Source organism: Tachypleus tridentatus, chromosome 12, assembly GCF_004210375.1.
Source record: "Tachypleus tridentatus isolate NWPU-2018 chromosome 12, ASM421037v1, whole genome shotgun sequence".
NCBI classification, from domain to species: domain Eukaryota; kingdom Metazoa; phylum Arthropoda; class Merostomata; order Xiphosura; family Limulidae; genus Tachypleus; species Tachypleus tridentatus.
Window position 1 is genome coordinate 102,602,050 of NC_134836.1, and position 27,867 is coordinate 102,629,916.

The following is a 27,867-nucleotide window of genomic DNA, read 5'->3' on the forward strand; positions in this document are numbered from 1 at the left end:
CCATACTGCTGGTAGGCCCAACATTCCAAACCCAAGTTGTCTTCCTGCCTGTCATTTTTTTAAAGATAAATCTTCTATGGGGAAGACCAGACATAAACAAAGATTGTTGTTTGTGCAGCAAAAAAAAAAAAAAAACTTTGGTTCACTATTTGTGCAAGCAATGCAAAATTATCTTTCCCCTACACTATGCTTTGAAGATTATCACACAAAAATGATTTACCTAAAAAAACGTGAGTAAATTAGATTAAAAATTTACATGCAATTTTCTTTTACATGCTGAAATATTACATAATAGAATTGAAACATAAATATAAATAACATTCTGCACTGTGCTGCCATTTTCAACAAAAAACTCTGCAGCTAAGGGTTTAAAAAATCCTTTGTCCAAGAAGATTATATTGTTTGTTTCCCATTCACAAGTACTTTTGTTTTTGGCTTTGACTATTCAATGCAAATGATAAAATGCACACACAGAAAACTGTAGAACAAGAAACAATTGTTTTATAAACTCCCCCCCCCTAATAGAAAGCCCAAATCTGGGCAGTGACTCTTTTAATATCAGTTTTGAAAACTGAGTACCTGACTGTTCCATTCAAAAGTAGGTAGTATCTCTAAATTTCCCTTGTAAAACAACTTGTATTAGAATCAAACAAATGTAATTTTGATATAATTAAAATCTTGCAGATATTTACTATCTTAAAGCAACATTAAGTCTATCAAGGTTTAATCTTCTAAGCAGCAAGTTTTTAATAATTGTATGCTGTTTTGTTCAGTCGAAAATAAGGATCTGGTTGCTTATGGCAATGAGTTGTGGAATGACGCCTAGTTCCTGTTCCTCTACTTTTATTATTGTGTGACAAAAGAACATTATATTTTAAACTTGTACAAAACACACATTCAGAAAACTCAAATCACTTCCACTGGAAGACTTATTGTAAAACCTTTTATCTTTTGAAGGTTTTAATAATTAATGACAATCTACAAGCATAAAGAACGATCTTGCACGTGGTACTTTCACATTTAGTATAAGTACAGGAGATGCAACAATAAATACACAAGTGCTAATACTCTCATTATGTACACATCTCAAGAAAAAAAGAAAAAAACCACTATTTAAATCTGGTTAAAAATACACACATAAGAAAGTTCCTTAAAAATTTATATTTCCACTAATTGGATGAATATAGGTCAACAAGAGTATAATTTTGAATACTCACAGAAAAATTTATGTATGAAAATAAAAAATAATGGTCTGGGTACCAATACCAACAGTTTATCTTGACTGCAAAAAATGTAATGTAACTTGATGTAACATCTACATGTATTTAAACAACATTGATAGAGTAAAAATATGATTAAGTTTCAACAACCACAAAAAAAAAAGAAAAAAGAAATAAAACTGCTCTAATTAAACTTGTTTTACCCAAGTAAAACTTTTTAAATATGTGAGATTAATTTTGCAAGACAAAAGTTATCTTCAATTATTTTATTTCTCTCCATGAATGGTTTATTGAGTTATGCCTTCCTTATGGCATTTGAAAAAGAAATTTTCTTATCAAAGCAACATTTAAACTAGATTATTACTTCACAACACCTTACATATTCCTCTTAATTTGTCCATTTCTGATTAAAAATCACAGATGTGTAAAAATAGCATTTCAGATCTATTGGTTTCTAATACTTCCACTTTTGGCATTTAAACTACAACAATAATATGCTTGTTGCACAAAAGGAACCAGCACAAATGGCATTACTAAACAGTGAGGTTAACAGATGCAAATAGCATCTATCTTTAATTGTAACTATAAACATGAGAGATGTTGATATACCACAAGCAAAACTTTTATCAATTCATAAGATTTGATAAAATAGTGAGTCAACTCCAGCATAGTTATGTAGTCCTGCTAGTACTACAATGATATATATTTAAGCTTTTCTGCTACTCACTCTCAGCTTTTAGTTAGCCCTGTTAGCTGTAACTTTAAGTGAGGATTTTACTGAACACTTCAGTTTGTAAGGTAATTTATTAACAACCCACTTTGATGGGTTGAACTGGTTATTGTAATGTAAGTCTATGGTATCAATCTTTGCATCTGCCTTTTAAGCTCCAAAAATATTTTCTTTATTTAAAATCTTTCTAACAAAAATGTCACCAATTTGTTCCAAAAAGACCTAAAACATTTTTCATTTTACACTGTATGTTTAGAGAAGGGTATGAAAAAATATTCCTTTTTGATTCTTGTGAGCATAACTACTACTGCTGTTCAGATTCCTCAGGAACAATACTTTATAGTAACAGTGTCTTTAAAAAGCACTTTTTTCTTACTTGAGTTTTAAATTGCAAATAATTATCTTTAAGATTTTAATCTTTCACAAAAGTTTCATGCAGAATAAATTGAAATAGCATTGCCAATCCTGTATCTAATATCTGTGCTTTCTATACCACTCATGCTTTAGTTTGTCCAAGACTGATGTCCAATGATGTTATAAGGTGCTGGTCACTTTTGGATGTATAACAAAAGAAAAGAAAGAAACTACAGGCATTAGTATTTACAGTGCCTTGTAAACATACAGTTGATAAAATATGATGAATTATGACCTAAAAGTAATTTTATAAAGGTGCTCCAGAGGAAGACAGTTTAGGACAAGTATATATGTGTATATATATACACACACAATACTACATAAAAGATACCAATATTTCTGACAATATCAGATAATTCCCTCTGAGAACCCCTTATTAGCTTCCATGAGTTGTACTTTATGCAAACACCTTCCACCGAGCTTATTAATTGCTTCCAAAACTTTCATTCTGGTTACAAATTCCTCAAGTAAACAAAAAAGACCAATAAAATATTAAGTTCAACATATTTCACAAGTTATTACCCATGTTTACAAAACATAGTTTACTTCAATTACTTTTGAACACACAAACAAACAGGGAAATGAGGTATTACTCTTTTATAACCTTTTAGAAACCCACGAATTTATGTTTGTGTCTGCCTTTCAGATGTCTGGAAAAAAAAAAAAGGTTATTTTGCTTATGTACAACTGCAATGCAGAATTTAACATTTAAAGGTGAAGTTAATAATTTTAACTATTAACTACTTTATAAAAGTATATGATCACTTTAACCCATTGACTGCTGATTCACTATAAAAAGCAGCACAGTCAGAAGATTAACTAGGAATAGCTGTCATTAAACAGCTAGGAACAGCAATGCCAATCATTAAAATATGACTAAACAGACCTTTATATTAATTTTTATAACCTAGAAGAAAACTATTGAGGCACAAAATAGGATGAACTGACTCCAGCTTATTATAATGTTAACTTGAACCGAGAGCCAATCCTGTCTTGTTTGCAATAACTATTCATCCAAAATGCATGTAAGAGTCTGAGGCCTACCTCAATTTCTTCCATATCTAGAATATAGAATACTTCTTGCCTTATGATAGAACAGCCTTCATGCATGAAGTACTTTCTCATTTTGGTACAATGTAAAAACATACTACCTTATTACATAACAGTAAAGAATGAAAGAAATACCAGCAACAACAAAAGAAACCCTATAAGTTTCAAAGGAAGGTAAAGCCAATGAAGAACCTTGCCCAGTAAATATGCCTGAAATAAATCACATTCTGGATTACCTCACTGGAACTAGAAGACCAAGATAGTCAAAATCAATATTTTGATGAAGTTTTAGTGTGGAATCATAGGTGTGGTACCAAATACAGTTGTACATAAAAGATCTTTCAAGTTCACAGAAAAGAGTAGGATGATACCCATGACAAGGACTACAAAATAGGATTAGATCTACTTTTAAAGTTTTGTCAGTAAGGAAGTCTGAAACACTTTCTACAATATATTAAAGATGTAATAATCAGTGAGCAACCCATAGGCTGATGCTTCTGAATGAAGCACTGTAGGTGCTCTCATCAGCTCAAAAAGAAAAAGAATAAACCCATGATGGAGACTTCAGAAATAGGAAAAAGTGAAGAATTTAGGACCTTATGTGGAACAGCCATATAGTTCTCACTGTCATTACTTTTGCCCCATAATACCAGTATTAAGACTTAACTGAATAAGTCTAATAGAAAATTTCATGGAAAAATATTGTTGATATTTTGTACGATCTCCTAATGCCTTAGGTACAGCAAACAGGACACTTATTCTACATCACAAAGTCAAAGGGGATAAGATGATTCAAACTAAATCTGTTATAAACCATCTACAGCAGCTATGGTAGAGCCAACCACCACTGTTCAATGAAAGAAACAACTAATAATATCTAATCCAATATTCAACTAAACATTGCTTAGGTCACTGTAGCAGATAGTGTACAACATACATTTCTCAAAGGACCATTAGTTGGTTGTTTGGCATTTATTGGCATAATGCAACTAGGCTATCTGCACCAAACCAGTAAAAAGTCAAAGTAAAATCTGTATAAACAACATTCAAAATTCGGATAAAAGACCTAAATAGAATTAAAAAGATCAATGGCCCACAAATAGTTAAAAACACAAGAAACTTGGACAGTGTCACCATTGCTAATGACACTGTCCAATGTCAGGGTTAAACTGAGAGAAACGTTGAAAACTGTACCATGACTCATGGTTGTAGCAACAACATGAGAGAAAATGTGGGCTATTGTGACTTGACTATCAAAAAACTACACATTGGTGGATTAGTCCAAGATAAAAGAAAATGTAACTGTAGCTAAGGACAACTTCTTCCTTCTGATTCTCATGGAAACAGGATGACCTAAGAATAAAAATGCAGTTTATCTGGAAAAGCTTCTTATGATGTTGCTCACTCCAACTCAACTGGCATGAAACCAAGCCTTTAATATAGGACTGTAGTCCATATATTGGATAGGCACAGCTGTGAAGGCACCAGAGCAGATGGACATTGCTTCAGTGTCAACAAGCTTGTTTCCATGAATACTGACATGGCCAAGTATATAGGAAAACTGGATACAAACAGAAGAGAAAGAAATTGGCCAGCTGTTATTGAATATTGAGGAGAACAGGGTAAGAATTAACATTAAGCTGAGAGAGAGAAAATAGCATAATCTGTGTACTGAATAACTTCTTTGTGATCCAGGGCAAGAGAAATGGCATACAACTTGGCAGTGAACCCAGAAACTGTAGAAGGCACCCTGTGAGCAACCATGAAGTTACAACAAACAATGACAGGTCCCATAGAGTCACCTGATTTTGAAGTATCTGTATAAACAGGGCAGGAAGGATGGTTTGAAAGATGTTCAGCAAAGAGGAGATGATACTTTCAATCAGAAGTATCTGTCTTTTCTCAAATGATTCAAAGAAAGGTCACAGGTTGGGATGGTAATTAGCCAAGGTGAGATGGACAAATCAGTAGAGAAAGCAACATCTTCAGTAACAAACCCAATTAAGCCAGCTGTGTATGGATACAAAGTTCAGACCATCTATTCCAAAACAGCATGGCCAACTGAGGAATGGATGTACAATCCTAGTTAGGATGCTGTGGTAATGTTTAATGGTATACTGCAAAGAAAGTTGCAAATGGCAGAGGTGAAGAAGAGGTTCATGGGACTCAATACAAACTCTGGAATGGAGAAGTGCAGAAAGTGCCCTTGCAGAGCCAAACCCCCTGTTGGTAAATGACATTCAGGATCAAAGGTCCTGGCAGTAGTACAGACCAGAGATTCATAGTCCAGTTTGGAGCAAATGAAGGCACAATAGATTCTGAGCACAGAACATCGATTTGCTCCCAGAGAGGTGAAAGAGATGACACAGATAATGTTCAGCACCCTCGTACACTTGACACATAACTGCTTGATGTGAGGAATGAAAGTCAACTTATGGCCAAAGATAAGCTAAGAACTTTGCCTCAGTGACCACAAGAAGAACAAGTTCACTGAGATGGAGCTTCAAAACAAAGTGTATACCCCATTGGTGGCAAAAGTGTGTGCAAATGGCTTTGGAGAAAGAAAAAGTAAAACCATATATTGTGGTACACTTTAACAAGTGATTTAGGGTGGACTGAAGCTGCGACTCAATAAATATCAGGTTTGATGACCAACACAAGATATGGAAATTGTCTACACTGAGCCCATTTGCAACAGGAGGAGGAGGTTGTTAGTGATGGCATTAGTATGGATACACAAAAGTGTGCCACTCAAGTCACAACCCTGAGGGATCCCAAGTTCGAATCAGGTGGTGCGTGATGGATCGCTGTTGAAGGAACCCACAATGGGTGCATGAGGAGGAGGAGGTTTGGTTTGAGGAATCAAATTATACAAGCATTAACTATCCTCTCTAAGACTTCACAGAGGCAGCTAATCATAACAATTGGATGATAGTTAGATAAAACATTGGAATCCTTCCTAGGCTTAGAGAAAGAGAGCACAATAGTCTAGAACTAAGCAAAGAAGTTGCATGTAGAATATCATTATCTTAATTTCTTAAACCCTGGATGTAACATTTGGACATTACTAGTACTTTTAAGATGAACAAATAAAAAAATTAAAAGATTGCAGCTAAATATTTACAAAACAAACAGGTATTACAAATATCATTTAATTTTTTCCTTTTCATAAAATAAATTCTTAACCAAACTGAAAAGAACTTGGTACAAACATACTAAATAGTAATCTTGTTTCAGTTAAAAAAAAAATCATACGACTTGGTTTGTCTGTCATTTTTAAGACTGAAATTTTCAAAATTCTGTTGTGAGATACTTGTTGATCACAAAGTTCTTTTTTATATTCATTTTCAAGTTTATTTATACTAACATATTGCTCTTGAAACTTTATTATGCCACTAGCAGTAGTCAACACATTTGGTTATAAATAAAAACAAACAAAAAAATTACCACTTGCACTGCTTTATACAATGGCACACAGTTTACAAGTAGCTGTATCAATCATATTTAAAACTTTGTGACTATTTTCAAAGTGATTTTTCAGGCTATACAATGTGACACCATTAAGGGTGAGAATGAAGAGCTTTAGTAATAACTACTGAAATAGATGCAAAATCATAAGAAACAAGATGCGCTAATTACATTCACAAGGAACAACAGTTTCTTACCAAACATAAACCTAGAGTTTAGGATATGAAAAAAAATTCTAAAAAAAAATTGAAATGTTTTGTTTCCAAGTGAGATCCTCTCAGAAACATAGCAAATTATACTATATAAATGGTACAAAATATAAAATTCAACTATTTTGTTTAAAAATGGTTAGAATTATTATTTCTACTTATATTTTGAAATTTTATATACAAGAGTGCAATTCACATATGTTCTGCAGATCAGGACAATTAAAATTAAACTCTTACCATGCCTTTGTAAGGCACTTAGGGCCAAGTGCTTTAAATTATGGTTTCTGGTGACTCAAGATGACCCCCTACCCCCCAGGAATGAAAATTATTCCATTACAGATTTAAACTTAACCATGATAGACTTGAACAAGTAGGGTAAAATGTTTTTGCTCAAGGGCACAAAAGCATGGTATGAATCAGCCTTAAATTAGCAACCATCTGACTATGGATTCATACAACTATGAATTCATAGAGCTAAGCTGTTGCAGATAAGGTTAATAATGAATGCTTTGTGTTGTGTTTAATGCATAATGTGTTAGCATAGATGTATTTAACTTCTTTAATAACAACAAAGTTATGACATCAATGCTGCAATCAAGATTAACTGACATGAAAAATCAAACAATGGTTTTTAAATCCATTATTTAACTTAGAGTAAGCCAGCAAAACCTGAAGTTTTCTTAATATAAATTTAGTATCTTTAAACATAAGTTTGTTGGTTATTAATTCTATAGCAATCTTTATTTACTGTTGTGCAAAGTATTACCCAATGCTTGACTCAAGCATCATGTAGCTCAAGATCTAGTTCCAGATCCTCTATTTCAGCCTCAATCTCCCCTTTTCTAGCAATCTTTTCCAACTGCTCTTTTTCCGGTAAAAGAAGTTCTCCTGACTCTATTTTTTGCTCAAGCTTTTTGATATCTTGCAACTTCTTTTTCAAGTTTTTAATCCTTTTTACTGGGTCAACAGATGCTTTGTTTTCACAAGTTTCACTGTTTTTATCCGAACCTGATTCAGATAGATGCAGATTGGTCACATCTTTTGTTAAGTTTTGGTCACTTCCATTACCCTGTTGTTGGTGTTTCTTCTTCCTCTTTTTATTTTTAGTTGATTTAGTAGCAGTTGGAATTTCTGTTAATCCAGGTATTTGGTTTGTGCCTAACTGACCCTGCTGTACTTTGACTACTACTTCAGGATGAAGACCTGGTGGAAGTATTGGTTTATTCTTGGCAAACTGTTTTCCTTTACTTTCATAGCTACAACACAAGAAAAAGGCAAACAAATCAATATATTTATTCATAGTAACATTTTCTACAAATATATCACTTGGTATGTTAACAGTTCAAATATTAAATTTAAAGCACGAAAGTGTTATTCACATTAACATTTTTGAAAGACTCATGACTTAGGGAAGGGTAGGTCAGAGGAATTAACTGATAAGCACAGGGGTTGATAAAGGCATTAAAAAAAAAAGTCATAACACTGCTACAGATACTGCCAAGACTTATCTCTGAACACTACAGTGTAGTCTGCCCCCAGAAGATGAATCCGGAAGAGAGATAAAACTTTAGTGATCAAGCCAGTTTATACAATGCATTCAGCTGAAATTTGTTTCTGATCACCAGAAGAAATTGATGATAGCAATGGAAACTCTACAGTGACATTGATTTCAGCTATTATGGAGGTCACATAGACAAATGCTTCAGAGTTAAACCACGAGAGAGAGGTTTTTACGAAATCATACAAGATGGTTTTCTTAATCAGTTGATAATAGAACCTCAGTGTGAACACTGCTATTGAATAATTATTAACATTTAAAAAGGTAAAGGTAGGAGAACATCTGGGTGAAAGCAATAATTTCTCAATTAAGTTTGACTTTTTTTTACCAAGTATAATTATTGTTATAAAGTTTTAAAACAAAATTTGAAGGGATGTAACAAGAATTATTTATTTTGAATTAGACAGTTACTTAACTGATCTGATGTGGGAAAAAAAATTTAAGAATGAAATTTTAAATATTCAAGATAAAGTTTTTCCTTATAGAGGGAAGATATAGCTGGCTGCATGTAAAACAAAAAATAACTGGTTTGTTCTTGAAAGGTTTATGGAACAAAATTAAAGTAAATCATTATAAATTTAATCAGTTTAGACTGTTATAACAGAGAAGAGCTGGTTAAACATGAAATTAGAAAAGTGAAAAGAAAATTTAGGAAGGTTTGCCAAAATGTAAAAATTAAGAGTAAGGATTATTTTAAATACATTCAAAGGTAAGTAAAATGTTGAAATGAGTTTAGTAACTTTAAGGGGTGATACAAGATGACTCATATCTAATGATTATGAGATGACAGAGTTACTGAATTATACCTTTTCTTCAATTGTTGCTAATGTATATTTAAGCAACTATTTCTCATCCTGAATAAATGCTAGATGGAAGCAAGACTGAACATAATCACATTATTTCTGAACTTAATAAGAAAAAAAAATTGTTTAAAAAATAGCAAGTCTCCTGGGCCAGATAATATTTATCCAATGGTTTTGCATGAGGAAAGAACTAATTATGTATCTACAAAATTGACTACTAATACTTGTTCTTACATACAGAGATAAGCTAATATAATAATTTAATTATATATGTAAAATAAAACTTGCATTATGAATTTAAAATGTAATAAGGTTAAACAAAATATCCTATGCAAAATATTCTTTAAAAAACCTCAAACTAACAATTTTTATAAATTTCTCCAACTTTAGTATAAATGCTCATCAGCAGTAATAGTTTACTGGAACATCTAGCTGATCTCCAGTTTTTGGTATATTCTTTATACATGTGTTATTACTGATGTTCTTCATATATTTCACTTATGTAGCTAAGAGCAATAATTACTAATTATTAATGTTAGAATGGGGTTAAGACCCTTAAGGAATGATAAAGGAAATCTGGTATTTGATAATTATGAGATGGCTAGGTTATTAAATTTTGTTTTTTTCTTTATTCTCTCCCAGTGAAGATTTAAGCAGTATTTCACATCTTGAATAGTTGATAACTGGAAACAAGAAAAAACAAGGTGATTGCATTGATTCTGAGCTGCTCAATAAAAAATTGGGAAGTTTAAAAAAACAACAAGGCTCCTATATCAGATAATATTTTCCCAAGGGTTTTGAAGGAGGTTAAAGATTGGATACATGAACTACTCACTACTATTTATTGTCAGTATTTGAATAGTGGGCAGGTACCAGAGGATTGGGATGTAGCTAATGTAACTCCTCTTTTCAAGGGAGGCAATAAAAATTATCCTCATTAATCTTACATCAACTGTGGGAAAAATTTTGGACAGTCTTTACAAATCTTTTGACATTTTTTGTAAAGGTTACTGTTTATGTAGATGAGGATAATTGTGTAGATTTGATGTATCTGGATTTTCAGTAAACATTTAACAACAAAAAGCTCATAAAATAATTATCTATATAGGTGTGAGGAAAAAGCAAATTGGATAGGAGAGTGGCTACATGGAAGAAAACAGTGGCTTATTACAAATGGAGTTCAGTCAAATTAGATTAATGTCACAAGTGGGGGTACTTCAGGATTCAGTATTAGGACCTTCCCTCTTTTTGATTTATACCAATGACACAGATGAAGGAAGAGTCAATAAATTTGCTGATGATATCAAGGTCTTCAGTGTTACTGGCTGTGAAGAGGATGCTGCTAATTTACAAAAGGTGTTAGATCACTTAGAGAGTTTGGCAATTTAATGGTAAATGCAAGATAATTTGAATTATAAATATAATTTGGACAGGAATAACCTTAACAGTGTTATGAAGGAAAACTGTAACCTTGGTAATGGTTTATCAGTCTCTAAAGTCATCCAACCAGTATGCTGTTGCTACTGGTAGGGCAAATAGGATTTTAGATGGTACCTACAGAAATATTAAAAATAAGTCTGAAGATTTTATAATTTCATGGTACAGATCACTGGTTTGGCCATATTTGGAAGCAATAATTTTCCTAAATGAAAATGTATTTCCACTCACTAGAATAGTTTTCTCATTTTGTGCTGCCCTCTGTAGGCAAACTTTTCCAGAAATGCATGCCACAAGTCTTTGTTGTAGCTCTGTTGGAAACCAAAGTTCCAACGCTTCTCTCATTCACATTTTTGTGTCTCACCTCTTCACCAGCAGTACAGTACTATCATGTGCCACAAGTGACTCCCTTTAAGTGCCACCACCAAAGTTTTGAAGTTTGGCAGAAGTTGCAGGCACAAAAAGATTGTAGGAAGCATGAGTAGAGGAAAGTACTTATCAAAAATACATTTTCATCCAGGAATATTATATTATAACTTCTGATAAGGTATTTTCCCTTCCCTCACAAGATTAACTTAATCCCACATTGAAATGGAGAAGGTATTGGTCAGGAGGGGCATTCAGTTGGAGAGATAAACTGCACTTGGTCATCTCAACTCTGAGAACAACCGTATTTTGCAGCTTATAAGATGGATTTAATAAAAACACAAATTTATAATATCACCACACATCCTATCATCAAAAGCTGATGGTCAGCTTACGCCAAGCCTAAACCTACTTTGGTTGGTATGATACTGAAATCATTTTGTTTAATTTTTTTCTCTGTTCATTGGTAAACAGTGGTATACAACTATTTCCACCATACTGCAGTAAATTTTTATATTTTGAATTCATAATAACACTTCTAGCACATTGAATTTTAACAAGAAACATGGTTAAAACTATTCATTATGAATTACGCATAGTTGATTTTGCCAAAATATGTGGTAATAGAGGTATAGAAGGGAGAATTTGAGCCATGGCCTATTGAGAAGATGATTAGAGCCTGGCATAAGCAAGAGGACAAATTGAGTGCCACTTAGAATAGCAAACATAATCTTAGTAAGAAATTAGCACAGTGACCAAAACAAGCAGTAGTTAAGGATTGAGTAGTGAATAAAAGTAAGCTTGATAATTCTGTTTCTACAAAAACTTCAATGAATGAGGCCAGGGTCAAGGCCACACAAAAAGGGATTGAAGACTTTTCAACAACTCCAATTTGGTGTTACAGATTCATGAAACAATATGGATTGGTCGTATAAACCCATATAAAGATTGCCCAGAGAATTATGAGCCAAACCAAACTGGAAACACAGACAATGCCCCCTGACCTTTGATGTCCCTTTGAATAAGACCATGGGCAAACTTGCTACAAAAATTGTACTTAAGACATCTGGAAGTGAAAAGTCACTATACAGCAGTTATGACATGCTGTGCTGATGAAATAAACTCCTACCACTTCTGATTTTTAATTGAAAAACATGCCAAAGGACAAAATTCCAGTAATAATTTATCATGTTCGTTAAAGAGGGTGGATGAAAACAGGGTCAAATTTTGGCTTGAAAAAGTTTGAGAAAAAAGAGCAGATGGCTTGCTTATGAAACCAGCATGTGGGGCAAGTTTATGGTTCATAAAACTGAAGTGACAAAAAGAAAAGTACAGCAACGGAAAACACAAATTGCTGTAATTCCAGGTGGTCTGGCATTCCAACTACAACCACTGGATATATCAATTAATAAAGCCCTTCAAAACTATTATAAGGAAAGAATAGGGTCAGTGGATAAAGGGCCCACACGGATTTACATTCACTAGTCATACAAAAAAACTAATTATACGACAGGTGTGTCACATGGTTAAAACTGCTTGGGAAGCAGTTAATACAGAGAAACATTAAATCCTTCAAAAACTATGGTATCAGTAATGCAATGGATAATACAGAAGATTACCTTTTTGAGTGGAGAAACAACATTGATAATTCTGATAATATCAATGACTGGTAGTGGTCGTTGAAAAGATTACAACAGTGGTCAATTTTCTCGGTGAAAAATATGAGTGAAGAATTAAATCTGCTTTTCCATTATTCCAAAAATTGTTGTTCTATTTTGAAATTTATTTCTATATTAGTGTATCTTTTTATTTTGATCATTAAATATTATTGTTTGGGCAATAAAATGTTAATTATAAATGTGAATTTTCATAAAAAGGTAAAATTGAGTTTTGTTGGTGTAAATATTACTTGGTATTCTGCTTCAAACTTTTTCTGAATATTACTTTGAAAATTTGGGTGTGTCTTATGCACCAGAGCATCTTACAAGCTGCAAAATATGGTAGTTACTCATCCAGATAATCTTGTAACTTCCTTTATACCAGCAGAACACCACTGCCATACACTGAACTCAATGGTTATAGCCATTGTTATAGAACCCATCCAATAATTGCTCCATGATCAACCAACCAAGTGGCTTGGAATTGGTAAGAACTCCCATACTCCACTGAAAGAAATAGGGAAAAAGTGAGGTGGAGAGTTCAGAGGGACTGCAACACCTGAGACAGTGCAACGAATGGTCAAAACCCCTATATTTAAAAGCAGACCATACAAATTTATTGAACCTAGGTATGACGAGGATGGGTAGCAATCCCCTTCTGCCTTACCCATTCCATCCATGTGTGGTATGGTCCAGAATGGGCACATTTTGACAGAATTATCACCAGAAATTTACACTAGTGATCTTGTGATAGACTATCTCAAGGGTAAGCATACATAGCCATGGATAATGTATAAATATCAGGCCTACAGTGCAGACTTGATAGTAAGATGTCTGAGAATGGTTATAGCCATCTAAGTGGAACCCATTCTGAGTAAAGATAGAATACTTGGTCAGACATTACTTGCCAGACCAGCATCCAAAGTGAAGCATACCAAAGTCTGTAGAATAAGCACAGGTGGCAGGTAACACCCCTTGGAAGCAGAAACAGTGATGTAGTGTATGTAAGGGAATACGAGCATGTGTGAAGTTATCCACATGCCCAATTGTAGAATCTCCTCCAATGGCAAATGAAGACGAGAGAAAAGGGAGAAGGTAAGATGATGGATTTCATGTAAGGAAATATGAAAGAGATCATACTGGGAAAGGAGACAAGAAGGAATAAGCCAACTGGATCAAATTTTGAACCAAATTGGTAAGGGTAACCAAGAAAAGATCATGGGAAGTGAAAGGCTGCCAAGGGATAAAAAAAGTAGAAATGAAAACCCATGAAAGAAGCTGTATGAGCAATACATCAGTGGAGGGTAAAGGCTAGACAGAAGAGTCTATCCAGATCAGGACAACAGTAAAGATGAGAAACAGATGACAAGCAGATAGGAGAAAAGGAAAACTGACCTTCTTGACCCAGAGAGGTCTTGGGAAAGAAAACAACCTGGATAAAGGATAAGGTATGAAGAGTAGTATAAAAGGTGATGGTAAGGTCAAGGGTGAATAAATTCGACCTATAATGTCTGCAGGCCATCAAAGAGAGGCGAAACAGAGAACACATAGACAACAGTTCAAACAGAGTTAAAGTGATGGCATGAAGGGCCATGTTAAGGTTCCAGTCCAGGAGCAATGGATGCCTTGATGATCAACTCAGAAGGAATGAATCATCACAGAAAAGACATGGAAAGCAAAAATCCTATGGAAATGGAAAACAAAGTATGGGATAATGTTGCCTGAAACACTGAAATCAAGGAGACAGAAGAATCCTCCTCCAAGGGCCACATAAGAAACTCAGAGATACAGAGAAGACTGGAAACAATAATGCTGAGGAGTAATAAATGCTCCATTTATCTGAATAGAAAATCAAAGAAAAGTGCCTAAATCGATTAAATGTGAAACCACTCTGTAAATGAAACCAAAACTCCTTGACAAGAGCCTAATAAAAGCCAAGCATGGAGATAGAAGACAGATGGCACACTGGTGACAAAGGTTGATGGAGGAGAAGAGGAAAGATCACCTGCAGTTGGAGCAACTGAGGGAACCAGGAGGGAGTAATCAGAAGGGCTGCACATAAAGTAGTATGGATGATGTAGATCATGGATGGAATGGTAAGCATAAAGGAACAAATGAGCCGAATTCTAGCTGAAGGCATCGATAGCCAAGGCTTGAGGATGGAAACTTGGTCTTAAAGCAATGTAATTTGCAATTAAGATGGTGGAAAAGGCATCAAATCAACAGAGGGTGTACCTAGATGCAGACAGAACTGCTGAAAAAACAATAGAATGCAGGGACCACTCTGGATCAACACTGGTTGATGTGTGTGAGCCCAATAAAGAAGATAGAGAAAAAGACAGGGATCTGGACCTGATGCCATCTCAGTGATTGATATAAGCCATCATAGTAAAATTTATAAAATGGATCATATCCAGCCAATGGCTTGCAAGAGAAAGAAAATGGCCTAAAGTTCAAAGAAAAAGTAGGCATTTGAGAACATTAATGTGAAAAGAACTCTCCTCCACAGACCAAATGCCCAAAACCTCTTGATGATCTACACAGGCACCCCAATGCTGAAAGGATGCATCAATGAAGAGATTTAAATCTGGTTGTTAAGCTGGAGGTGTGACCCCTGCCAACATTTTGGCACTGTTCAACCAACAATGTAAATCATTTACAAGAGATGCAGGAAGTGATGAAGTATCCAAAGAATTCCAAAGGAGGTTCCATTGATGCAAAGGACCTATTTAAGAAACTGCTATGGACCTTGCCTGGGGGTATGAGAAAGATTATGGAAAACCACACTGCAAAAATCAATAGAACTTCAAAAGCTGTATTGTAAGCGAGGGAACAAACAGGGCTTTTCAAATAGTCTGCTCTATACAATGAAACTGTAGAAGAGAAGGTTGGGCCTGATCAAGATGGATTTTGAAGGAAACACCCGATTGAATAAGGTACTGGGCAGGACAAAGGAAAGACTCCTTAAAACTGGCAAAGCAGACCACCCACACATCATTAGCCAGAAGCTGACAAGTGTGATAGGCCAATTCCTGTTTGGAATGAACAAAAAGCCAACCATTCATATAAACAAGGAAGGTAACAGCAACACTGGATATTAAAGGAAGGGAGAGATAGGGAATAACTCTGTGAATCCATATCACAGCAAGAAAATGTCCCCACCAAAGAGTGAATTTCAATAGACAAAATACAATTGGGCCCAAACAAACCCCACAGTCACAGGTATTGTATTAGTGGATCACGTGTTGTTTATTAAATTGTTGAACCTTGGTGTTGCAGCAGGAACAGAAAGGAGTGGGAAAGACAAAGGTCAGGAACAGGAACCAATGCTGCACTTAGCCCCAACTGTGACAAACATGATACTAAGTTAGTAATGATAGAATATTGATGGGTGGAGGCTACTTGTGACTCCAAAGACTTGGGAACCTCATCTAACATCATAAAAACAGCACCATGCAGAGGTCCCTCAAATAAGGAGCCTGAAAATAAATTTGCATCAGCACTATTTCACAACACATAAGTTCCCAACAACAAACAAATCACAAGAGCTAAAGACAACAGACTAGCCAATGAAGAAGTAATGATGTATATTTCACCAGAAAACCCCTCAAAGTTCCTGTGAAGAGACTCTGAAAGGAGATGATAGAAGAAAATGTACCTGAACAGGGTCCTGAGGGTAAGATAAAATTAGGCTTGGATGAGATGGACAGGATAATCTGGGTTTGCCCCTCAAACTGGTAGAATTGACCCCAACAACTGATGGTTGAGAAAGGAAAAGTTCACTCAATGATAAGCAAGGGCAAGTTGATCTGAAGTCTGTAGAGGACAAGGTACGCTAACACTCCTAACCAGTCAAGAATCAATTTAGTCCACATGAATCTTAATATTGGGGTATGGGAAAAAAGTTAAGAGTTATTTCATGTATGAGTAAAGGTCTAGAGTCATAGGAAACAGTTGTAAGAAATCACATACCTGAAAGATGTAGTCTGGATAACCTGTTGAACAACCAGCATGTAGTGAAGAGGAAGACAAGTAATTTTCAATATCATTGTCATCTTGACCTAGCTCAAAAGGCTCAGGAGGAAGTGGAAAGGAAGGAAGCAAGAGAGGTTAGCTCATATACAGCTCAATCTCCAGGTGAATGAGTGATGACATATCTCCCACTGGGCTGCCCACACCCATGGCTGAAAGTATGGTATCAGACACTGGTGAAATACTTGAAGTGGTTACTATAACTTTGGAATTCATAAATGGGAAAAAGAGGCAAATACAGTAGTGATGGTTTAATAAAAATATAACCTCCACAAATGTGCACTGCAGTAAATAAAGTTAAGGCAAAAAACAAAACAAAAAACTGAAAAATGTAAGAAAGAATGTGTGAACTTGACAGCTGCCAAATGTGAAATGATACTTTAGTAGTGGCTTGTAAAGGCAGACACGTGCATCACATGATAGTAATGCTCTCCTATTAGTGGGAAGGTGATCCATTAGACAAATGTTGGAACTTTGGTTCCAACAGAAGGATGATGAAGGCTAGTATCATGTATTTCTGAAAAAGTTTGTACACAGAGTGCAGCACAAAATAAGCTAATCTTGTAAGAGGAAAGAGAGAGTACCTTATTAAAACAGTGTGTTCACTCTTAGGCTCCTTACTTTATGAAAAACAATAAATTGTTGGAAAGGGTTCAGAGAAGTGTTACTAGAATGATGCCTTGGATAGAGGGGTTCTTATATAAGATGTTGAAATCTCTAAAACTATTTCTCTTGAAAAAAGAAGAGTTTGAGGGGGATTTCATTAAAGTGTTTAAGATTGTAAAGGGAAAATACTATTGATACATCATCTTTTTATATATTTAACAGTGAGTATAGTAAAACTGGGGACACAAATACAAATTTTATCAGGGTAGGAGTCAACTTCAGCTAAGACAGTTTCATTTTTCTGACACTGTGGGTAGCTTTTGGATGTTGCAGAGACAGTAACTATACGTAAATTTAAGAAAAAGTTTGATAAGTATATGAATAATAAGAGCTGGCATTAAGGTAGTTTTTGTTATGAAACAACCAAGATGGTCCCATGTTTTCCTAAAATGTTAGGTTACAGATGTATCCTGACTTCAGGACAAATTCACAAAATTTATAGAAATTAAACTAACATTTTCCCAAACATTAAAGGAGAATAAATCCAGGTTTAGATTATTTCAAACAAAAAAAAAAAAATGTATTTATTTAATTTTATACATAAAAATTACAAGTTTTGTGTTGATTTCAGCACAGTCAAAATGAAATTGTTAGTTTTTGTGAATTGCCAAGTTTTTATCTACACAAATACAGCACTTACAGTAACCTAAAAAAAAAATTCATAATACTTTTGAGCAAATCAGTGCTAAGTTGACCTTGTAGCATGACTGATTTTTCACCAATAACCATTTTTCAAAATTAGGTATTTGGGTGTAATTGTAGAAATATATATATATATATGCACACCCTGTGGGAAACCACAGACTAGTATGCATTTTTCTTTTACAAAGCCACATTGGGCTATCTGCTGTGTCTACTGAGGAAAACTGAACCCCGGATTTTATTGTTGTAAATCTGAATACTTACCACTGTCCCAGCAGGGGATCCATAGACTAGTAATCTAATCATGTTCTTTTCGACTGCATAAACCAATATGGCTTCCAGTTCAGAGAGATCAGAACAAAATAATAAATTTCAATATGCTGCTAGAAACAAAAATGCTTATGAACAACTTCCACCACAATTAGTCCAAACTTTTTTCTTTGTAAATACTTCATTACCTCTCTCTACTTCATTCAAATTATAATTCTGTAGCATGATAGAAGGTGAGCTAAATTGAATTATTTTGCACTTGACCATATCAAGTTTCAACTGACCAACAAGACTAGCCTGTTAGACCTTGTTTATATAAGGCCTTATTAGTTTAAGTAAATGCTCAAACAAGCAAAGAAAATCTAGAAAAATATACAAATGACTTTAAGTATACAAGTTAAACTACTGGAATTTACAGTTTTAAAAAGAACATTGTCTTGCTTATAACTTTGGTATCATAAATATGTTTTTACTTTATAGTAGTGAACGTAAAGTGAAATTATAGATGGTATTTTTCAAATCAAGAAATATAAAATTTACATTTTGTAAAATAAAAAACTTTCACAAAAACACAGAATCTTACCGATATTTTTGCTTGTTTCTTATAAAACAAACATACTATAATAAAATCTTTTTAAATTTTCTTAGCAGTGAATTCATACAAACATTAAATATGAAAATATTTTACTTCCAAAAGCTACACAATTTATAGAAAATTGTTCCAAAGTTTCAGATCATTTCTTCCGTATTTTTCTTCACAATGCATTAAACCACAAAGGTACATTAAAAGTGCATATAACTGGACCTAGCAGTTAAATTACTCGTGACTTTTAAAACTAAGAAACAATTGTTACTCAATTTACAATTATCTGTTTTATTTATACAAAGTATACAGTATTTAAAACTTTACAGAGAAAGTTAGATTCTTAAGTTATTTTGGTAAAAAAATTCATATACATTTTAAAGTAATACTTTTTGAATGATCATATGAGTCTTTTACATTAAAATACAAACTTTGAATTTTTTTTCTACTTTTAGGAATCATTTTAGATGCAAATATTAATCCAATTTAAAAGTCATTTTGACTTTACAAGTAGTCATACAAAATTCTTAAAGTAGCATTTCAATACTTATTCCATTCTTTTGTGTATCACATAAATACAATGCAAAATAACAACGTAAAATATTTCCTTTATTACGTTTACCTTAATTGAAATTGATTCTAACTATGATTAAATCAATTGTATTTTGATGGCAAAGAAACTTAACATCAAATTTTTACTCATGAATCTACATATTGTCCATGTAGAGTCAATCAGTCAGAACTCTAGGTGGACTCTTTATACAAAATGCATTGTAAAAGTTAAACAATAAAATGTATTTGACAATTTTTTTTTTGTTTTTTTATTACAAATGTATTTTGTCTACTGAAAACATATCGCCAATAACACTTACTTCCTCTCGCACTACAGCTTTAACCAAAAAGTTTCTCGTTTCTACCAATATTAGCATTACTTGGAATCTTACCACTCTTTCTCTAGCCTTTATACCCAACTATATTGCCCAAAGCAAGTTAAATATTGTGATTCTCTCCACCTATATCAATGAGCCCCCTATCTTACATCCACACACAAGATTTCCATTATTACTTCCTGTTCATTTCTTGGGACAGTAAAAATTAATACACCCATATACTGGCTATTTCATTGGTAGGAAGAGTGAGAGAGTGTAAAAGGATACATGAATTATCAAAAATACATTTTTTGTATACAAAAAAAAAGTTAACTTCTGAAACACATTGTGTTTTGGAAATTAATTTTGATTATACAAGATAATAACCTCACATGTTAAGGTATCCAATAAAATATTATAATTAATTTAATGTTTTTACTACACAATATTTTGGCAAATTTAATCAAATTCCTAATAAACATGCATAAACTATCATTTTCACATAGCTAACCTGGCCTTTCTTCAATATAATAAACTGTTTTGATCGTCTAGTATATCAATTATAACAAAAACATTCAAAAATGCCATATATATCTGTTTGTAGTTACACCTAACAGTATAAACACACTTTAGTCTGTTGAAGTACAAAAACATTTTTAAGGTAGGTTTTATACTCACTAGGCACAATCAAAAAAGTAGAATAACTTAATTTATGATAGGTTTCAAATCAATGTTAAGATAGATAGTTTTACAAAAAAAAGCCTAAAAACTTTAGAAAAATTTACAAAGTTTACTACAATATGAAGAATATACAATTAAAAAAAGTAAGAAATCATAAAAGTGGTTCTTTAGCGAAAATTTTTTTTAAAAACTACACGATAGTCACAAGAATATTATACAGTGGAAAACTAGTTACTTTGAACATCAAATAACTATCAATATTACAGAATGAATTTACTTCATGTTGCTCAGAGATTTCCTCTTGTTATGTAGTGATGCTCAACTTACAAACAATGCACCACCAAGTCTCAAATTAATCAAAAACAACATATATAAACTCATGAATGACTAACAGACAAGAATCTGTTTATTCTGTAAAAAAGAAAATATATATACACATCTGTTTGTGTCCAATCACTTTCCTATAGTATTACTGACTGTTCAAACACTATGAAACTATATGTGGTAATGGATAATAACAATTTTTTCAAAAGAGTGGAATTTTATCTGTACTTCTCACAATGCGATTTCATAAAAAGTTTTAACATATCAATATTTATTATTAGTGCTAATATATCATACAAGAACAAATTAGTTTTACGTTCTCTTTAGATATTTAAATCCTGCAAGAAGTTAATCAATCACACTGTATCAACTACTTTGTTACTATTTGTGTGTTCATTTCTGTGCAGTATGTCATCAATAAAGGATATGTTACATTAAGCATTTATACAACCTATATAAAACCATATTTACATGATCTGATGTCACTCCTTTTACAGAATAGTTCTGGTTCTGTAGATATAACATGAGTACTATTCTCCTTTCTACAGGGTGTTCGGAAAGTCACTGTGCAGGTTTGAAAGCAGTAATAACAGCATTCATTCAGTCTATTTCAAGCCAACAACTTATAGTGGTGTTTAGAAACAAAATAAGAAGGCTCCAACCTGTATTGATGCCAACGGGGGTCACTTGCAACATTGTTTATAATTGTCATTCATATTTACCTCCTGTATTATATATTGAAAAATGTCTGTTAATAAATATATACACCCTTGTGCAAATTAATTAAAACAAATGGTCATTAACAATATTTTAAGCATGGCAGCCAGTGTAGGCTTGTTGGACCCGCTGATTTCCTTTAATAGTCATTTTTTCACACAGACTGCGTCATTAGCTGTGTTTTGCAGTACGATCGATCTATTTTTGGGATATATGACGAAATTTTGAGGAACATTATGTCATACAAAATTGCGTTAGAAGGGCAAGGAGACCAGTCTAAAAACAACTTCTTATCAACTCAATGTATTAAAAATGGTATCAATGGTGTCTGAAGTACAAGAACTGGATGCAAGAACAATGGAGGAAGGTGTTATTCAGTGACAAGACTCATTTCTTCATACAGAGTCAAAGAAGTCTGCATGTTCGCAGATCTTCAGGTGAGAAGCTTCGAGAATCTCACATCAATCAGTTCGTAAAACAACCCTTGAAGATGCTTTGGGGCTTTTTCAACTACTATGGCGTCGGAGGCTTACATATAGTAGAAGGTATGATGCGAGGACCACAGTACATCAAAGTTTTGCTGAGAAGAGTCGTTCCAGAATTGAAAAAGATTTCTAGATGGATCTGGCATTTTTCAGCAAGATCTGGCTTCGTGCCACACATCAAAACTTGAAGAATTTTGTGACTACAATGCAAATAAAGGTGCTGGATTGGCCTGGAAACTCTCCAGACTTAAATCCTATTGAAAATCTTTGGGTGATTTGTAAAGAAAGACTTCGGGGAAAAGACTGTACTATGAAAGATAAGCTAACTGAGGCCATAATTGAGGTGTGGTACCATGATCCAAAAATTAGTAAAGATTGCAGTCAACTTGTGGACTCAATGTCAAAGTGGATTAATGATCTTCTGAAAAATAAAAGCGGTCATATCATGTATTAACTTGAGATTTTTGTATTCTTAGAAATGAAATGCAAAAATTGAAAAAAATCGTAATTTTCCATCTTGTTTCAATTAATTTGCAGAAGGGTGTAAGTGCACAGTGACTTTCCAAACACCCTGTAGTTATACACAGTGAATTGTACACTCGAACAACATTATTATATGTGGTATCATACCCCAATATAACATGTATCAATTCTTACACAAATTTGCAAAATGGACTACAACAGTTTTAAATGCACTCGTGTAAAATTACGACACATGGAAAAGCAATGTTGAATGTAATCATAATTAACATAACACAAATAAAATTACAGCAATGAGAAAATGTTCATGTATGTGTAATTTGCAAGGCAATGCTTACAGGGGGACTTCATCCTGAGGAACATAACCTTCTTTAACTCTCCTTGGCTTACGCCATGAGCCATCTGTTCTCTGTGTCGCTGGGATGTACGTACCTACAGATGGAAAAGAAATTTGCTATATTACATGTACTTCAACCACAACATAAAAAACAAAACAAAAGAAGCTAGAATTAAATATAATTCTAAATATATCTAGACTTTCACATTTATATTATCATATGTTTTAATTATATGATCACTAATTACTGAAGTTTCTCTCTACATATACAAGTATACAATGGAACCAGAGTTAATTTTTTCTGATGATAGAGGCTACTTTGTAGTAATTTTTTTTCATACTGAATGATCAGAACCATAAGACCATGGCACATAAAAATGAATTTAGCACAGAAATCACCTAGATGGACCAAAAAATCCCTTGTTATCTTTCACTGTTATTAGTAATACTATGCATTTTAAATGGTACCCATGATGAACAATTCTTATCGCCTCTTTCTAATACTATACAAAAATTTATCACTGCCATTACATATATTGAAATGACTGTTGAATTTAAAAACTTCAAATTGAGTCACCTAATAGCCAGCTAAAACAAAACATTACAATCCAAAGACCTTGAATTTGTATTTAAAAATAATCAAAGTCTTGCTACTGACTGGTTTATTTATTAACTTGTGAATTCTAACATCTTATACAAAAATAATACTCCTATATGTATTAACTTTACCGATTCCCTAGACATTGATCCAAAGTCTTCCACAAGTCAACAGAAATATAGACTTCTAAGTCAAGGATTTTCTGTTACTACAATGCAGAATATAATTACAGAAAGTATGAAGAAAAATAAAACTTAAATCAACCATGACTAACTCCTTTTAAAGGTTGGTATAAATAAACAAATTCATGTATATATTTACACATTAAGCATTTATACCATAACTTTTAATGCTTAAGTATCTTTATAAATTTTGGTAGACTTTTTGTAGTGATTCCAAGTCTTTTGATACACAAAAACAATCTGATATTTTTAATGATGTACCTTTTACTGAAGATTTGTTTGTAAAAATAGTCAGTTTTCTTTATTAGCCTGAGTACAAAGCAATTTTCATGCCATGATTAAAAACAGCCGTTCTTCATTCCAAAAATCTCAAATACCATTTGTGTAATCCATAAACTCTCATAACTATATTTAAAATATTTATTTTCAGCAAAACTTTATATTTTGTATGTTATTTTCTCTAACTCTATGGGGTCTGTCAATTTGACCGACAAAGTAACCTCCATAAAAAAATTCGGAAATAAATATAAATTGTTTTTTTCATTGTATAAAGATTAGAAATTATAACACTAAAACACAAGTGTTTAGTATAAGTAGCTTAAATTTCATAACATTATAGATGCAAATATATATTTATACCTTTTATTATATTGATCTTTCAGTCATGTCTGGCTAACAATACACAAGTTACAATGACATGTCACATGCATTCTCATCATCTTACTGTATCCAATGCATTTTTGTGGACTAGTATTTTGTAAAATACAATCACATTTCAGTTTTACATTACATAACTATGTAGATTATTACTATTTTCAAACAAGTTATTAAACTTTTCTTATAACATAAAACAGTAAATGAATAAGTAAAGCAAATAGTTATTTATTATTATGACTTTTGTACTCAAGTTTCTGCTTCTCATAGCTTATTTAGCCTTAAGAAAGTTTGCATGTGGAGGATCTGAAGCAATTTTGTTTTTTTAGGTTTCATACATGATTTGAATAATCCAAATATCATAAACTACTATAGTGATACAGTCTAAAAGAATACAAAATTTTGAGCAAACTAAAGTTTTTTTAATATTTAATTTTAAATTAAGAAATTGAAAGATGCATAATACCAAAATTTGAATTACCACCTTCAGTTTGACACCAAAAACTTCACATAAATTCATAAAACATCAGTGCAATAACATTTTAAATGTACATCAACAAGCATGATAGCATTGTCTCTAACCTGTGAACCAGTGATAAGATTAATTGTTTAATTAGAACTAAAAATATTTAATCCTTTGCCCAGTTAAGGACTTCAATTTTGCAAATACTTAGCTAACTTCTCTAATAAAAAAGATGAAAAATTTTTTAAATAAAACCTTTAAATGTCATTCTTAGTCTATTTGAGTTCTTTAATTTTAAGATAATAATCTTCATAAAAAATCAAAATGAGGTATTTTGCTAATAATGATTTAACTGAAATAAATAAAGAAAACATGACAGAAGAATTGGTAACCATTTTACACTTTTATTCATTTTCTGATAATGTATTTTTTAAAAACACAATGCTTCAAATCATACATTTATACTTCATGTGTACTATTTTGAATAGTTTAATATGTTTAATTTAAACATTTTTTACACCCCATAAACTTAAGAGCTTGTTAATGTAGTATTAAGTTAGAAGTAGGAAAATAACCAAAATCATTTACTTAAAATGAGGCATTTTATAACTTAATACAATAGTAAATTGACAAACAATTGATTTGTGTGCATAAATAAAGTTATTTTATATATAAAACATACCATAAGTTTCAATATTTTAATGTCTCTTTACTTTGATGATGATTTAATTTTGCTTTGATGACATAATAAGATAGTTAAATGTAAATGATTAATGAGCTCATTGATTAGAAAATTCCACTAAATGCTCAGCTCTAATAGTTGACAAAATGATAGAATGCATGAAGCTGTATCTTACTGCCCCAACAACAAGAAGTTAATTCTTTCTATCTTTCACACACACACACACACACACACACACAGATAACTAGTTTAACTTTAATTGGAATAGTGTATATTTTAACCTCCCTATTTATGAAAGGATAATCTTATAAGAACAGATTAAAATCTCATTTATTCTCTCTTGAGTAAAGAAAAGTAACAAATGATTTTGTGAAGTTTACAGGGTTATCTACAGAACTTACAGAATAAAATCCTTGATATCTTTATACTGTGTTATAATGAAAATAAGAAAGGATGATATACATTCAAGATTTTAAAAGAAAGGCTGGATTCCAGTTAAGACAGCTTTATATTTATAACAGAATGGTTTTGTTGCTGCTGATTTATTCCTCAAGTAAATCAAACATGAGCACTTTACTGGCTTCTAAAAAAGGAACTGATGATTTCCTTAAAAGATATGGCAAGTGTAAAATGGTCCCTTGTCTGTATATCACACTTAACCAATATAATCATATCAACATTAAAATTTAAAAAAAGAAGGAAATTAATCTTATTTTTTAATAAAACCAGCTTATCTTACACAAAAAGTTAGTTGTTTTTTTTATATTACCAAATCTTAAGTGCAACTACTATAAATATTTTAAATCTCAGATCAGTTTATTTTCTATATTTCACTGCAATCAGATAATGCACTACTCATTTAGAGCAACAAAAACATCTGAAAAACACCAGCCATTCTCAGAATCTTATTATCTATATCAAATTTATTAGAATATTTATTTAAATATATTCTAATATGAAACTTACATAAATTATAGTTAGAGGAAATAATCCATAAGTACAGTAATGCATGTTAAAAAATTAAATATTTTTACAATTATGTAATTAATGAAAGTTTGTAAGTATTCAGATATTTATTACAATTAGCATTATTATATGAGTTACAAGCGCTTTAGCACTGTTTTTATTTTTTCGAAAGGGCAAGCTAATTCTGCTATACATAGTTCCATAATAAAAAGAATTGTTCAGCTATACTATTACATTGCAATATTTATACTTCACGACCACGATGTCTAAATTTCAATGTTAGGTAAATATTCATATCCATGAATGTGAAAGTGATAACAGATACGACCTCGTAATTCAAAAGTACACAGACACCTTTTAAAAATAGTTCTTTTACTTTGTACATATCACTAGTACTCGTTTTGGATTATTTTATGACTTATCATTTGGTAAGTACTTTTTATGGTTTTATTTTCAAAATTATCCACGCTCCATAATTTTATTTTCATTTACTATTAGTAATGTTTTTAAAATTAAACCATAATATCACTAAAATGCTAACCTTTCTTACGTTTGCATTATGTTTTTCATATATAAACAAGTCTTCGAAAATATTTAACATTTCAAGAAAAATGCAATAAGAATGCTATTCGGAAACACACAATAAAAGTTGTACTTAAATAAATCACATTTAACTTACCGCTTTCATCTGACACATATTGAGCTGCCATTCTTGCACAGCATGACTTATTTACAGATGTGTTTTTCACGAGCGAGCTTTCCACCTCACACAGATGCTATCGAAACAAGATGAAATACTTAACCATAAACTTTAGTATTTTAATCAAACACACACTAATGACGTTTTTGTTAGCAAACTTCCTTGAGGTAAGCCCGAATGTTACTGTTATTACACTTTCGAACTTATAATTTAGCTAAAATTAAAGGATTTTCATAAAACCTATTTTTAAAAAATAATTTAAGTATTAAATTAAAAAATTCATTTCTTTCGTCAAATAAATCGCACTTGAACACTAGCTGATGGTCCCTTTCTGTTAAATTCATGTATTTATTGAAATATTATTTTCCTTCAAGATGATATCCCAGCACTCTATTCACTTAAGATCTTGTGTAGTACTGTTTAAATATGAAATTTCTTACTTAACAGGAATTGCCAGATTTACCCATTGTGATTAGTACTTCTCAAATAACTGGCCATTCTTAGTTAACGAAGAAGAAACCATAATTTTGAGATATAATTGGTCCTACTGTCAGGAAACTTACTTTTTTATTATTTATGGCAAGTTAACATACATATACAGTGTGTTGTTGTTTGGCTAAGGA

At 32.4% G+C, this 27,867-nt stretch overlaps 1 protein-coding gene across 2 annotated transcripts; it reads right to left on the reverse strand.

Annotated features, from left to right (window-relative positions):
* Positions 1–830: 830 nt before the first annotated feature.
* On the reverse strand, positions 831–27,508 carry LOC143234183 (partner of Y14 and mago-like). Of its 2 annotated transcripts, XM_076471343.1 has the most exons (4): positions 27,224–27,267; positions 23,001–23,094; positions 16,886–17,097; positions 831–8,347 (listed from the first exon to the last, which is right to left on the reverse strand). In XM_076471343.1, exons 3-4 carry the CDS (start codon positions 16,966–16,968, stop codon positions 7,870–7,872), a joined length of 561 nt encoding a protein of 186 aa, XP_076327458.1. In that variant the 5' UTR covers positions 16,969–17,097; positions 23,001–23,094; positions 27,224–27,267; the 3' UTR covers positions 831–7,869. The 2 variants fall into 2 exon arrangements, with proteins under 2 accessions (XP_076327458.1, XP_076327457.1); XM_076471342.1 differs by lacking the exon at positions 16,886–17,097 and having other exon boundaries at positions 27,224–27,508.
* Positions 27,509–27,867: the final 359 nt, after the last annotated feature.

Bases quoted from the DNA above. Each gene is read 5' to 3' on its own strand.
- LOC143234183 (XM_076471342.1), bottom strand. From the start codon at position 27,254: ATGGCAGCTCAATATGTGTCAGATGAAAGCG. The intron at 23,095-27,223 runs GTAAGTTAAATG...TTCCATCTGTAG, and splicing joins ATATGTGTCAGATGAAAGCG to GTACGTACATCCCAGCGACA. The intron at 8,348-23,000 runs GTAAGCATTGCC...CTTGTGTTGTAG, and splicing joins CCTCAGGATGAAGTCCCCCT to CTATGAAAGTAAAGGAAAAC.